This window comes from Haliotis cracherodii, unplaced genomic scaffold, assembly GCF_022045235.1.
Source record: "Haliotis cracherodii isolate W230 unplaced genomic scaffold, xgHalCrac1.p SCAF_22, whole genome shotgun sequence".
NCBI lineage: Eukaryota > Metazoa > Mollusca > Gastropoda > Lepetellida > Haliotidae > Haliotis > Haliotis cracherodii.
Window position 1 is genome coordinate 5,142,757 of NW_027266278.1, and position 14,694 is coordinate 5,157,450.

At 40.8% G+C, this 14,694-nt stretch overlaps 2 protein-coding genes across 2 annotated transcripts; one reads left to right on the top strand and one right to left on the bottom strand.

Annotated features, from left to right (window-relative positions):
• Window positions 1-403: 403 nt before the first annotated feature.
• Window positions 404-13,327, bottom strand: LOC139471314 (Parkinson disease protein 7 homolog). The gene is made up of 5 exons (XM_071253620.1): window positions 13,167-13,327; window positions 6,902-7,063; window positions 5,019-5,088; window positions 4,519-4,602; window positions 404-718 (listed from the first exon to the last, which is right to left on the bottom strand). Exons 1-5 carry the CDS (start codon window positions 13,248-13,250, stop codon window positions 558-560), a joined length of 561 nt encoding a protein of 186 aa, XP_071109721.1. The 5' UTR covers window positions 13,251-13,327; the 3' UTR covers window positions 404-557.
• On the top strand, window positions 1,850-3,168 carry LOC139471396 (uncharacterized; the record flags this gene model as incomplete). The annotated part of the gene is made up of 3 exons (XM_071253765.1): window positions 1,850-2,202; window positions 2,245-2,548; window positions 2,917-3,168. Coding segments are annotated over 3 exons (909 nt in total), but the record flags the coding sequence as incomplete, so codon positions are not given.
• Window positions 13,328-14,694: the final 1,367 nt, after the last annotated feature.

The following is a 14,694-nucleotide window of genomic DNA, read 5'->3' on the forward strand; positions in this document are numbered from 1 at the left end:
TGCCATGGCCTTGAAGCTGGCTGACTTACACATGGCTAATACGTCAGACAATGTTTTTTTCTTTTGTTTGTTGTTTAATGCCGTGCTCAGCAATATTCCAGCTATATGACGGCGGTCTGTAAAAAATTTAGTCTGGACCAGACAATCTAGTGATTGACTTCACGAGCATCGCATTTGGGATACGATGACATGCATCAACCAAGTAAGCGAGCCTGACCACCTGACCCCCATTAATCGCCTATAACGAGAACCATAGTCGCCTCTTATGGCAAGCATGGTCTCTATTCCAAGTCTCTATTCCAGACAACCCATGTTGTCGGGGTACGATGAAAAGCAATGAACCATGTCACCAAGCCTGACCCCCCCACCCCACCCCACTCACCCCCCACCCCCCGACCCATGGGTTGGCCTCGAGGGGGTTAGAGTCACGAGTACACTGCATGGGGGCCGTATGTAGTCACAGGTGATGGAGGTTGTAGTGGATCCAAACACGCGAAGTATGGACAATGAAGGGAACTGTAAATCTCTGGAAGGTTTGGTAGCGGTTCACATGTGATCTACATCTTGACCAACATTGGGGCGACCAGAGAGCTGGCCTTCTCAGCACCCTGAATAGCCTCCACAATCTTCAGGGCAAACTCAAAACAGGTTCCTGGCCCTCGGCTTGTGATCAGCTTGCCGTCCTGGACAACTCGGTCTTCGGAATACTTGTAGTCACCTGGAGAAGAGGAGAAGAGTAGAAAAGGAGAAGAGTAGGAGAGGAGAAGAGAAGAGTAGAAGAGAGAGAAGAGTAGGAGAGGAGAAGAGAAGAGTAGAAGACGAAAAGAGTAGAAGAGAAGAGGAGAGAATAGTAGGAGAGCAGAAGAGAAGAGTAGAAGAGAGAGAAGAGTAGGAGAGGAGAAGAGAAGAGTAGAAGAGAGAGAATAGTAGGAGAGGAGAAGAGAAGAGTAGAAGACGAAAAGAGTAGAAGAGAAGAGGAGAGAATAGTAGGAGAGCAGAAGAGAAGAGTAGAAGAGAGAGAAGAGTAGGAGAGGAGAAGAGAAGAGTAGAAGAGAGAGAAGAGTAGGAGAGGAGAAGAGAAGAGTAGAAGACGAAAAGAGTAGAAGAGAAGAGGAGAGAATAGTAGGAGAGCAGAAGAGAAGAGTAGAAGAGAGAGAAGAGTAGGAGAGGAGAAGAGAAGAGTAGAAGAGAGAGAAGAGTAGGAGAGAAGAAGAGAAGAGTAGAAGAGAGAGAAGAGTAGGAGAGGAGAAGAGAAGAGTAGAAGACGAAAAGAGTAGAAGAGAAGAGGAGAGAATAGTAGGAGAGCAGAAGAGAAGAATAGAAGAGAGAGAAGAGTAGGAGAGAAGAAGAGAAGAGTAGAAGACGAAAAGAGTAGAAGAGAAGAGAATAGTAGGAGAGGAGAAGAGAAGAGTAGAAGAGAGAGAAGAGTAGGAGAGGAGAAGAGAAGAGTAGAAGACGAAAAGAGTAGAAGAGGAGAGAATAGTAGGAGAGGAGAAGAGAAGAGTAGAAGAGAGAGAAGAGTAGGAGAGAAGAAGAGAAGAGTAGAAGACGAAAAGAGTAGAAGAGAAGAGAATAGTAGGAGAGGAGAAGAGAAGAGTAGAAGAGAGAGAATAGTAGGAGAGGAGAAGAGAAGAGTAGAAGAGAGAGAAGAGTAGGAGAGGAGAAGAGAAGAGTAGAAGAGAGAGAAGAGTAGGAGAGAAGAAGAGAAGAGTAGAAGAGAGAGAAGAGTAGGAGAGGAGAAGAGAAGAGTAGAAGACGAAAAGAGTAGAAGAGAAGAGGAGAGAATAGTAGGAGAGCAGAAGAGAAGAGTAGAAGAGAGAGAAGAGTAGGAGAGAAGAAGAGAAGAGTAGAAGACGAAAAGAGTAGAAGAGAAGAGAATAGTAGGAGAGGAGAAGAGAAGAGTAGAAGAGAGAGAAGAGTAGGAGAGGAGAAGAGAAGAGTAGAAGACGAAAAGAGTAGAAGAGAAGAGAATAGTAGGAGAGGAGAAGAGAAGAGTAGAAGAGAGAGAAGAGTAGGAGAGGAGAAGAGAAGAGTAGAAGACGAAAAGAGTAGAAGAGAAGAGAATAGTAGGAGAGGAGAAGAGAAGAGTAGAAGAGAGAGAAGAGTAGGAGAGAAGAAGAGAAGAGTAGAAGACGAAAAGAGTAGAAGAGAAGAGGAGAGAATAGTAGGAGAGCAGAAGAGAAGAGTAGAAGAGAGAGAAGAGTAGGAGAGGAGAAGAGAAGAGTAGAAGAGAGAGAAGAGTAGGAGAGGAGAAGAGAAGAGTAGAAGACGAAAAGAGAAGAGTAGAAGAGAAGAGAATAGTAGGAGAGGAGAAGAGAAGAGTAGAAGAGAGAGAAGAGTAGGAGAGGAGAAGAGAAGAGTAGAAGACGAAAAGAGTAGAAGAGAAGAGGAGAGAATAGTAGGAGAGCAGAAGAGAAGAGTAGAAGAGAGTAGGAGAGCAGAAGAGAAGAGTAGAAGAGAGAGAAGAGTAGGAGAGGAGAAGAGAAGAGTAGAAGACGAAAAGAGTACAAGAGAAGAGGAGAGAATAGTAGGAGAGCAGAAGAGAAGAGTAGAAGAGAGAGAAGAGTAGGAGAGGAGAAGAGAAGAGTAGAAGAGAGAGAAGAGTAGGAGAGGAGAAGAGAAGAGTAGAAGACGAAAAGAGTAGAAGAGGAGAGGAGAGAATAGTAGGAGAGCAGAAGAGAAGAGTAGAAGAGAGAGAAGAGTAGGAGAGGAGAAGAGAAGAGTAGAAGAGAGAGAAGAGTAGGAGAGAAGAAGAGAAGAGTAGAAGACGAAAAGAGTAGAAGAGAAGAGGAGAGAATAGTAGGAGAGCAGAAGAGAAGAGTAGAAGAGAGAGAAGAGTAGGAGAGGAGAAGAGAAGAGTAGAAGAGAGAGAAGAGTAGGAGAGAAGAAGAGAAGAGTAGAAGACGAAAAGAGTAGAAGAGAAGAGGAGAGAATAGTAGGAGAGGAGAAGAGAAGAGTAGAAGAGAGAGAAGAGTAGGAGAGAAGAAGAGAAGAGTAGAAGACGAAAAGAGTAGAAGAGAAGAGAATAGTAGGAGAGGAGAAGAGAAGAGTAGAAGAGAGAGAAGAGTAGGAGAGGAGAAGAGAAGAGTAGAAGACGAAAAGAGTAGAAGAGAAGAGGAGAGAATAGTAGGAGAGCAGAAGAGAAGAGTAGAAGAGAGAGAAGAGTAGGAGAGGAGAAGAGAAGAGTAGAAGACGAAAAGAGTAGAAGAGAAGAGGAGAGAATAGTAGGAGAGCAGAAGAGAAGAGTAGAAGAGAGAGAAGAGTAGGAGAGGAGAAGAGAAGAGTAGAAGAGAGAGAAGAGTAGGAGAGGAGAAGAGAAGAGTAGAAGACGAAAAGAGTAGAAGAGAAGAGGAGAGAATAGTAGGAGAGCAGAAGAGAAGAGTAGAAGAGAGAGAAGAGTAGGAGAGAAGAGTAGAAGACGAAAAGAGTAGAAGAGAAGAGAATAGTAGGAGAGGAGAAGAGAAGAGTAGAAGAGAGAGAAGAGTAGGAGAGGAGAAGAGAAGAGTAGAAGACGAAAAGAGTAGAAGAGAAGAGGAGAGAATAGTAGGAGAGCAGAAGAGAAGAGTAGAAGAGAGTAGGAGAGCAGAAGAGAAGAGTAGAAGAGGAAAAGAGTAGAAGAGAAGAGGAGTGGAGAAGAGGAGAGGAGATTAGAAGAATAGAAGAGTAGAAGAGAGGAAAAGAGGAGAGGAGAAGAGCCAAAAGCTGTAAGGATCGATGCCACAAAAAGGTAAGGGCCATGGTGTATATGTTTCATTAGAAGATAAATACAGGAGACGATCTTTGTTTTATATAGAAATACATAGTCAGCTGTGCTTCACTATTTTCCAGGCATAAACAAGAATATGGTGTATAGGTCTGCTTCGTATGGCAGATACAAATAATTACTTAGAGAACTCACCAACATGAAAAATCAGACACACGACCTGAGTGAGTGAGTGAGTGAGTGAGTGAGTGAGTGAGTGAGTGAGTGAGTGAGTGAGTGAGTGAGTGAGTGAGTGAGTGAGTGAGTATGGTTTTAAGCCGCTTTGGTAATATTCCAGCAACATCACGGCGGGGAATATGAGAAGGTACCGAGGTGAAATGGGGTTTAACGTCGCGTCCAAAATTATTGCACTTATATAGTGACATGCATGCATGTGTGTGTGTGTGGCTGCTTGTACCGGACAGATCCGATTTATAGTGCTAGCACAATGAGATACCATGCTGCAGTTTAACATGAATACCCCACTCAGACACAGTATACTGACTCCGAGCCAACCAGTCCTTGTTTTAGCCCCTTTATGACGAGCGCCAGACAGGGTAACATGAAGTACCATCTTTTAATGTCTTTTGGTATGATGCGGCCTGGGATCGAACCCCAGACCTTCCGCTCTCTGGGCAGATGTTCTACCTCTAGATCTCATACAGAGGAGAATCATAGCTGAGTAACAGATATCATTGGCCTCTCTGTTCAGGGTGGGAGTGTTAGTCACTTATAAGTGGTGTATACACCTAATTAACATCCATGTCTGATTGTACCTTCCTTAATCTTGTCGGCAACTCCAGGATGTGACGTCACGGACTTCCCCTTACCGACGCCATGTGCCAGCAGCGCTGTCGGTGCTGGATGAAAATGGGAAATAACTCTGCACAAAGGTTATCCTACACACCTCATCAAAAACACATTACACCTGAGATACCAATGTAGTTTTACTCAACTCAAAATGCTGATCAAAACAGCATTGTCAACCACGTGTACACGAAGCCGACATTTGGTGTCAAAATTCTGCTTTGCAGGGTCAAGACAGAGCCATCAGTCAATTAGTCCTAAGATGAGTGATAATCCAGATGGTCTTCCTTTTACCAGTAACTTTGCATATTCTACCATGAATATGGGAAAATATTCAATTCTGATTGGTCAGTGGGAGGTTTCAAACCACAATCACACATCTCTGATTCGAAAGAGCTGGTTTGATGGCAACCTCACCAAATTCAGTTAACATGGTTAAACGTACAGCTCTACATGGTGGAGCCATTACCTGCACACACAGCAGCCACCAGGGCATCCCGTCCTTCCTGTTCCTGCAGCAGCTTGCCCACAGCAGCAGACTGGACAAACATACAGGTGATAGACTTGATACAATGTGATAAACTCTCTACATGGGTGATAAACTTGATACAAAGGTGATAAACTCTCTACATAGGTGATAAACTCTCTACATGGGTGATAGACTTGATACGTAGATGATAAACTCGCTACAAAGGTGATAAACTCTCTACATGGGTGATAAACTCTCTACATAGGTGATAAACTTGTTACGTAGATGATAAACTCGCTACAAAGGTGATAAACTCTCTACATGGGTGATAAACTCTCTACATAGACGATAAACCTGTTACGTAGATGATAAACTCTCTACAAAGGTGATAAACTCTCTACATAGGTGATAAACTTGTTACGTAGATGATAAACTCGCTACAAAGGTGATAAACTCTCTACATGGGTGATAAACTCTCTACATAGGTGATAAACTTGTTACGTAGATGATAAACTCGCTACAAAGGTGATAAACTCTCTACATAGGTGATAAACTCTCTACATGGGTGATAAACTCTCTACATAGGTGATAAACTCTCTACATTGGTGATAAACTTGATACAAAGGTGATAAACTCTCTACAAGGGTTATAAACTCTCTACATGGGTGATAAACTCTCTACAAAGGTGATAAACTCTCTACATGGGTGATAAACTCTCTACATAGGTGATAAACTCTCTACATAGGTGATAAACTACATGGGTGATAAACTCTCTAAATAGATGATAAACTCTACAAAGGTGATAAACTCTCTACATGGGTGATAAACTCTCTACATAGGTGATAAACTCTCTACATAGATGATAAACTCTCTACATGGGTGATAAACTTGATACAAAGGTGATAAACTCTCTACATAGGTGATAAACTCTCTACATGGGTGATAAACTTGATACAAAGGTGATGAACTCTCTACATAGATGATAAACTCTCTACATGGGTGATAAACTCTCTACATAGGTGATAAACTCTCTACATAGATGATAAACTCTCTACATGGGTGATAAACTTGATACAAAGGTGATAAACTCTCTACATAGGTGATAAACTCTCTACATGGGTGATAAACTTGATACAAAGGTGATAAACTCTCTACATAGATGATAAACTCTCTACATGGGTGATAAACTCTCTACATGGGTGATAAACTTGATACAAAGGTGATAAACTCTCTACATAGATGATAAACTCTCTACATGGGTGATAAACTCTACATGGGTGATAAACTTGATACAAAGGTGATAAACTCTCTACATAGGTGATAAACTCTCTACATGGGTGATAAACTTGATACAAAGATGATAAACTCTCTACATAGATGATAAACTCTCTACATGGGTGATAAACTCTCTACATGGGTGATAAACTTGATACAAAGGTGATAAACTCTCTACAAAGGTGATAAACTCTCTACATGGGTGATAAACTCTCTACATGGGTGATAAACTCATTACGTTAATGATAAACTCGCTACAAAGATGTTAACTCAATACAGAGTTGTTAAACTCACCTCATAGGTGTTAAACTCTCTACGTAGGTGATAAACTCATTATGTAGATGGCAAAATCGTTAAGTAGATGATGATCTCACTACATAGCTGTTAATAACTCGCTACATTGATGTTAAGCTCGCTACATATATGTTTAAACCTCGCTACAAAGATGGGGACTTATTCTAACAAGGAATTCCCATAGAGGCCTGATCCATAAGTTTTCTCTTACGACCAGCATCGGTTGCTGGGGACCTATTCTAACCAGGAATTCCCATAAAGTCACCTCTTACGACCAGACTTATTCTAAACCTGAATCCCCATCGGGTGCTTACCTCACAGAGATTCTTGGCACCAGTACCGCCTCCTGGCAAAACAACAACATCATATGGCGCCGACTTCAAGGCGTCATCAAGACTTTTGTCAGGCACGACCTTGACCTGGCGACTACACAATACAGGGTCCGAGCCAGCCAGCCCAGCTACCGTCACGTCAATCTGAAATTAGGGAGTGAATGATTGATGTCTCATATTACACTCGTGCCTCGTTTATACGGACACTTGCGTCAATTCGCAATTTGTCTGTATAAACGAATTTCGAATAACTGAAACCAGCTTCTTACTGGAAGAGTTTCTGCCCTTCAATTATGCAACTCATGACAGATGACAGAGCAAACAGATACATCCACTCAATCTTTATTCAAGACATACACGTTTCAAAACTCTGTCATGGAAGTTTGAACTTTACCACGTTTCCAAACTTGCTGACGGGTGTTTTTCCTTAAACAGACAAATTTCCCTTTTTTCGCGTGCTGTAACTGCGTGTCGCTTACGTTTCGCTGGTTGACAGGCCATACTCACAGTTTGAAGTCACAACTCCATGTGACCTGGTTAATTGACTTCTCAAGAATCAAAGGAGTGAGTGAGTGAGTGAGTGAGTTTGGTTTAACTCTGCTTTTAACAGTATTACAGTTATATCGCGGCATGTCAGCTTAATGTGGAAGGAAAGCCCCAAGTGATGCAGGTCTCAGACATTTACCACTTCGGTGAAACCCACGAGCACGGGTATGGTGCTGACAAACCTAGAAACATAATCGGGGCGAACCGGGATTCAAACCCACAATCATAGGTTTCTGGTGTGCCCAAGGGACGCAACACTGCACAGCGAATTGCGGCGCCTTAGACGACTGGGCCACCCGTGTCTCCCGAATCAAAGGATTACCACCAGGGGAAGTGTATTGTCCGGGTAAGTGAGACAATTTTGTGTGCATTTCAGTGTTTTGTGTATGAAAATGACCATCCGGTTCCGGAAACTGAATTTCTGTCTATATGGGTAAATTTATATAGCAATTATTTCGTTTTGAATGAAAATCGTCCGGGAACCGAGGTTTCCGGATATCTGAAGTCCGTATAAGCGGGGCATGACTGTATAACAACCTGAGGTGTATTCAGGAGGGACAGCGATCATGCGAGCATTTATCGAGGCAATATGACTCCTATATGAAAGAAAGGCGCCTACTCGCTCTCACGACACTGCATCCAAAATGGCATCCCCAGGGATCAAAATAGCATCTTGTATCATCACAAGTATGATGGGTTCATACTTTGATGGTCAGGACAACAAAGTGTTTATTTTTAATATTGTTAATATATGTTTAATTGATTGTTTGTTGTTTTATGCCACACTCAGCAATATTCCAGCAATATCACGGCAGGGGACACCAGAAATGGGCTTCACACATTGTACCCATGTTGGGAATCGAACCCGGGTCTTCAGCATGACGAGCGAAAACTTTAACTACAAGGCTACCCGACCTCCCCGTAATATGATGATGACTCATGAGATGGGATGAACGACTTGGTGTTTTATCTCAATATGTTATCAATATATATCAATATACGAGAAGGCAATGAAGCTTTTGAATGGCAGATCTTGTCTGAAACATTATTTTTCAGACATCAGTTCAAATCTGGTCAATGACAAACATTTGTACAATGTGCGACGCCATCTTGGACAACTAGACGACTACCTCCTGGGCTTGATCGCGAGTACACGTGGGCACATGTAATATTGCGATCACCCGCCCGCCCTCCTGAATACACCTCTGTATTTGCCAATTTAAGCACCCTGCTCCAAAACCACCCTTGGCCAACTTTTAGACCAGTCTGTAAGTAACCGTTGTAAGCCCCCCTACTACATGTACTAACACCGAAATGTTACATGTCAGTCCACATTTCTATTAAACATTAGACTTTTATACAGAAAACAGCAGTGCAGAATGGGTATATAATCGACTTATTACTATAATCTAAAGAGGAACAGTTTCACCGATGTTTGACTGAGTGAGTATGGTTTTACGCCGCTTTTAGCAATATTCCAGCAATATCACAGCGGGGGACACCAGAAATGGGCTTCACACATTGTACCCATGTTGGGAATCGAACACCGATGTTTGAACTTAGTGTGTTAAAAACAAGTTCAACCTGTTTATGTGAGGTTAAAGTGCCCCCTCTATCAATTTTCTTAGCGCCTGGGATGCTTATTATGGCAAATACGGTAATCAAGTTTGAAAAGCAAACTGAAGGTTGATAGTATCAGTAATGATCAAACCCAACATGGTTCGATGACACACAGTCAGCAAGGTCATGCAAGGTGACCTCCTGCACCGCCTTGTTGTTTGTTTGTTGTTTAACGCCGCACTCAGCAATATTCCAGCTATATGATGGCAGTCTGTAAAATAATCAAGTCTGGACCAGACAATCCAGTGATTAATATCATGAGCATCAATCCACGCAATTGGGATTGATGACAAGCATCAACCAAGTCAGCGAGCCTGACCGTCCGATCCCGTAAGTCGCCTTTTACGACAAGCATAGTCACCTTTTACGGCAAGCATGGGTTGCTGAAGACCTATTCTACCCCGGAATCTTCACGGGTCCCTGCACCTCCTTGTAGCACAGGAACTTGATTAACATAATCCTTTTTACTTCCAAACAGTCTTCTTTCAAACATCCTCACTGAATAATTTCTACTGCACAAATGAATGCAGAATTCAAATTTCCCTCATTGTCACAAATAGGGAGTTATCTCCCCTTCGTTGTCGTTAGTCCACTTCCATAAATAGATATTCTGATGATAATAGTGTTAAAAATGTAGTCTTGATGATTATGGTTATGGTGAGTATGGTTTTACGTGCTTTTAGCAATATTCCAGCAATATCACGGCGGGGGACACCAGAAAGGGGCTTCACACATTGTACCCATGTCGGGAATCGAACCCGGGTCTTCGGCGTGACGAGCGAACGCTTTAACCGCTAGGCTACCCGACCGCCCCTATCAAACAGTGAACAAAACAAGACAGAAATTGTCGGAGTATTATGTAAAATAGCAATCTCATTCAAATCAGATCTTAGTTTTCCCTACCGCAAACAAAGATCTGAGGACATCCCATTACGGGTCACGTCAGAATGACCTTTCGCGAATTTTGACCGACCAAGTTTCAAACTGGCGACTACGCTTCGAAACATATTTTGAAGTATTCTCGATTAAAAAAATTAAAACTGACAAGGAGAACATTCTGGATTGGCTTATAGATGGCCTAGACGAATGAATGAATGATGCTTTTATTCAGGTAATGAGGCCACCGGCCCATTATACATGTGCAGAGTATGATGGCATACAAATATGACAGAGCGCTGAATTATAAGATTTACAATGCAGTATTCAAACTGTTACTATTGGAGTTAATTATATGACACAGGTATTCCCTTGAAAATGGAATTACGTTTCTTACCAGAAAGTAATACATATTTTGCTAAACTGTTGCAAATACTTTGATTAGTCGAGCTGAATAATAAGGACATTTTCTTACGACTTGGAAACATGTGATAATAATTGGGTATGAGATTAGACCGCAGATCAAGATAGAACGGACACACCATACAAAAATGGAACTCGTCTTCGATAGCACTTACAACACAGAGGGGACAGAAACGTTCATGTCTTGGTATATTATGGTATCTGCCTGTTTCAACCATAAGACGATGATTGGATCCAAGAAAATTCAAGATATTATTTCGAAATTATGTTACATCAATTAATCAAATCCAGTTATTATATGAAAATTTATCCCTTACTGCAGAGAACAATTCAAGCTTAGAACAAGATTCACAATTACTGTGAAACACTTGATTTTCAATGTCTACGCTCCTTTGCCTAAACTGATGTAAGAATAAGTCAGATGGCCTAGATTGTGCAATATTCCAGCTATATGACGGCTGTCTGTAAATAATTGAGTCTGGACCAGACAATCCAGTGATTGACAACATGAGCATCGATCCACGCAATTGGGATCGATGACATGCATCAACCAAGTCAGCGAGCCTGACCACCCGATCCCGTTAGTCGCCTTCTACGACAAGCATAGTCGCCTTTTACGGCAAGCTTGGGTTGCTAAAGACCTATTCTACCCCGGATTTTCACTGAGATCATTTTGTTTGTATTTCATCTGGAAATGCAAATACAGCCCGTAGAGCTCTGTAGTTCACCTAAGTCAGGTATCATGAGGGAGGTGACAATTAATAACTTCCTATTGTTTTGTCAAATATGTATTCCAGACTCCAAAACTTGAACTGTGGAAGCACTCTTAATATTTTTGCTTCAAGAGCAACTTCATTTTATACCATTCTTTCAATTTCAAATCTAAAATGTTTGTCAAACATTGTTTACCAATTGATCCAACTATCAAATAAAACTGTTTATCATATAATGGGTAGGTTTCTCGGCAGGATAAAGACAATGGATAAAAACGATATCTGTTGGGGTCATATGCAGACAGAGATGCAAATATCAAAGGTCAAGTAGGGACTACTTTCAGTGTTTACAAATAAACATGGCGTTGTCCTTGTCATTCGGCAATCGAGTCAGAATTAACCATCGGGAATCTGGATAAACTAAAGGGATAATTGCTATCATTATCAAAAGAACAGTCTAATATACTGAAAATCAGTGCCTAACTGTGACGTCGCTTATAATAGTATTCCACACAGACCACGAATCCCACGAATTGATAAATTTTAAGGATTCGTAGTTGAAGCCTAATCAGTTCATGAAATTCTTAACTGACTCGCATATATTCGTAGTTAGTTCTTACAAATTCTTGAGCTATCGGGAATTCGTGGCAAAAGTTTTGAGCTGCTCAAAGTTTTGGCCATGAACTCCCGATTAAAAAATATCGTAGTTATTTCGTTACAAATTTGTAATGCATTCTTAGGCATCGTAACTGAATCGTAATCGATTCGTAGGCTTTTCATAGGTATTCTTAACTCATTCAGGAATTCGTGGCTTTACGTCGAATTGGCTACGAATCACACGAAAACGTGCCGAAGCTATCTTGAGGGAAAACCCCCAAAATTGTCAAAAATAGTCACAAATTCATTTTTATTCGTACCTGATTTGTACATGCATTCGGCGTATCCTTCACTGATTCTTCACTGATTCCTAACTTTTGTGCAGTATTTGTAATAGCTTCTTGTAAATCGTAGTGAATTCTTGAGAATATTCATACGAATCCAGCTGAATCCCACGAATATTCGTAACTCTATCGTACCTGTATCGTAACTAGATCGTATAGCGTCACTAATTGAACCAGAAAATTTGCTAAATTCCACGAATCCTCACGAATCCTAAACTTTACAAATCGTGGCGATTCGTGGGATTCGTGGTCCATGTGGAATAGTAGCATAAGGCATTTTATAAGTTTTCGCAACTTTGGAGACATTAATTTCAAAACAATTTTGCAGGGGAATTAGGCCTAGCCAAGCGGGATCAGTAGCCATATCTGTGCTTGTAGACCTCTGTGGCTTGAAACCTTGAATTGTTACCTTGTTTGGTTTTGTCGCTGTGTGTACATCTGACTGCACTTAACGTTATGACAGGACAGTCCGACTGTCAACAATGTCTGACCGTGGCCATGACATCTCATAGACTAGGGTTAGAGTAGCTAGGGCAGTTACTCTAGCGGACAGACCGATGGCTTGCAGCGAAATGCAAGTAAAAACAATTGTTGTTTTGCATATATGTTGCTTCGCCACTGTATAAGAAACAGATTTCAGTTGGGACTATATTGGCAACTGTCACTGACCAACTGACACATCACTTACCCTCTGACATAATAAATATTAATGCGTGCATTCAAGGAAAACTCGCTATGTTCAGGTAATGTTTGTGAGAGAGGGAAAGTGATTTTCAAGCACAGAAATAAAGAATGACATTATATGATAAAGAGGTTATCAAGCTTTTGTGTTTGGGGATGGTAAATAATACTAAATATCCGGTATTCCTAATACAGGATATTTACCAGCCCCAAACACTCGCGTGATAACCTATATATGCTTCCATCAAACTGCCAGTTTAAAAAATAAATAAAAATATTAAAAATCAAATCCCAATGTATTGTTTGTTTTTCCATGGAGCCTATCCATATACAGATTTATTAAAATAGAGACCATGTTTGTATTTTTATTGCACTGCAGCACTAGGTCTATAATGTTGAAGTTTTAAAGTTACATTGACGCAAACACAAAGTGACAGCCATTTTTACCCCGCCCCTGCGCAAGACGTCCACCGTGATGACAGTCTCCATCTCCTCTGCTCCTTCGGCTAACAGTACAATTGCTGACGGCATGTTTGTAAGGCTGCAATTGACGTCTATATATGACGTTAATGTTGACTCGTTCACGTTTCTGTATAACGGAAGTGTCGCTGTTGTAGCGTGTGTGGCGCGAATATGATTTCCCCCACAACTATTTCTACGAAAGAATCGGGTGTCTGATGGTGGAAGCAGAAAATAGTAAAGATGTATGTGCGTGCATGCATGCGTGCGTGCGTGCGTGCGTGCGTGCGTGCGTGCGTGCGTGAAGAACTTGGCATCCCTTATGTGTAATACCATTTCAAGATTTGATTAAAGATGTGATACAAGCAATGACAAAACAATTCTGTCACGCCATTATCCTGTATCATGTTTGGCAATTCGTTCCCAGTAGAAACATACTACGCGTATTTTAGTATTTCATCAAAATGGTCCCCTTTTTACAAGATGTGCTTTTATGATGAGATTATCTCTCATTGCGACGTCATTCTTGTGGCCACGCCCACTCCACATGTGAGTCAGCTCGTATGAAAAGATCTGTGAGCTGGGGACCTATTCTGACACTGAAACTCCCTGAAGTCTAGGATTATTCAATATAAGTGTAACAACTCGTTACTACGTGCACAGCAGCACCAACGACATACAGAGTACAGAATGGTCAAGGCACAAAACATTCATGGATGTCAGAGCCAAAAAGAAAAAAAAATAGATGAATGTCCCAAAGAAAATAGTCTAAATCACATTTACATATGTAATGTACATTGTTACAGTCATGTCAGAACTAATTTACATCACCATCAATAGAGAACTCAAATAGGCCAAACGATGACCCCCTAAAAATATAATTCATAAATAGTATCATTTTAAATGCAGCATTTTATTAGAGTAAAGGTCTCAAAGAAATCTTGAGAAAGATCCCTGCACTATTGATAGCATTTTCATTTTACAAACTATTATGCAAAAGTATATCCCTCGCAAAAAAATATGTGCTTTTATTGATTTTCGAAAGGCATTTGAAAGGATTAATAGGTGTATGTTAATGTATATTTTAGTGCAGCAGGTTCTTTTGTATTATCCAGATTATGTATAACGATGTGAAAGCTATGGTAACATACGATTATGGTACGAATTTGACTGAGTATTTTAATAGCTCATTTGGGGTAAGACAAGGTTGTACTCTTAGTCATGTACTTTTTCCTTTGTTTATTAACGAAATAGTTATACCTTTGGAAAATAAATTTCATGATGGTGTTTTTATTTCTGAAGAAATGTTGAATATAATTGCCTTATCGTTTGCCGACGAATTGAAATTTGTTGCAGATAGTGTTTTAAAATTACGAAAAAACAACAACGTCTTGATGAATTACTAGTATATTTATACTCACACAAGTGGGGTATGGATATAAATACTGAGAAGAGTAAATTGATTGTCTTTAAAATGGCAGGCCCTTTATCAAAACACGAGAAAATATAAACATTT

What these genes read in the sequence shown, in the direction of transcription:
- LOC139471314 (XM_071253620.1), bottom strand. Translation starts at nt 13,250, where the DNA reads ATGCCGTCAGCAATTGTACTGTTAGCCGAAGGAGCAGAGGAGATGGAG. An exon ending in GTGCCAAGAATCTCTGTGAG is followed by an intron (nt 5,089 to 6,901) that starts GTAAGCACCCGA and finishes ATGTTTGTCCAG; the next exon opens with TCTGCTGCTGTGGGCAAGCT. An exon ending in TGCCGACAAGATTAAGGAAG is followed by an intron (nt 719 to 4,518) that starts GTACAATCAGAC and finishes CCTCTTCTCCAG; the next exon opens with GTGACTACAAGTATTCCGAA.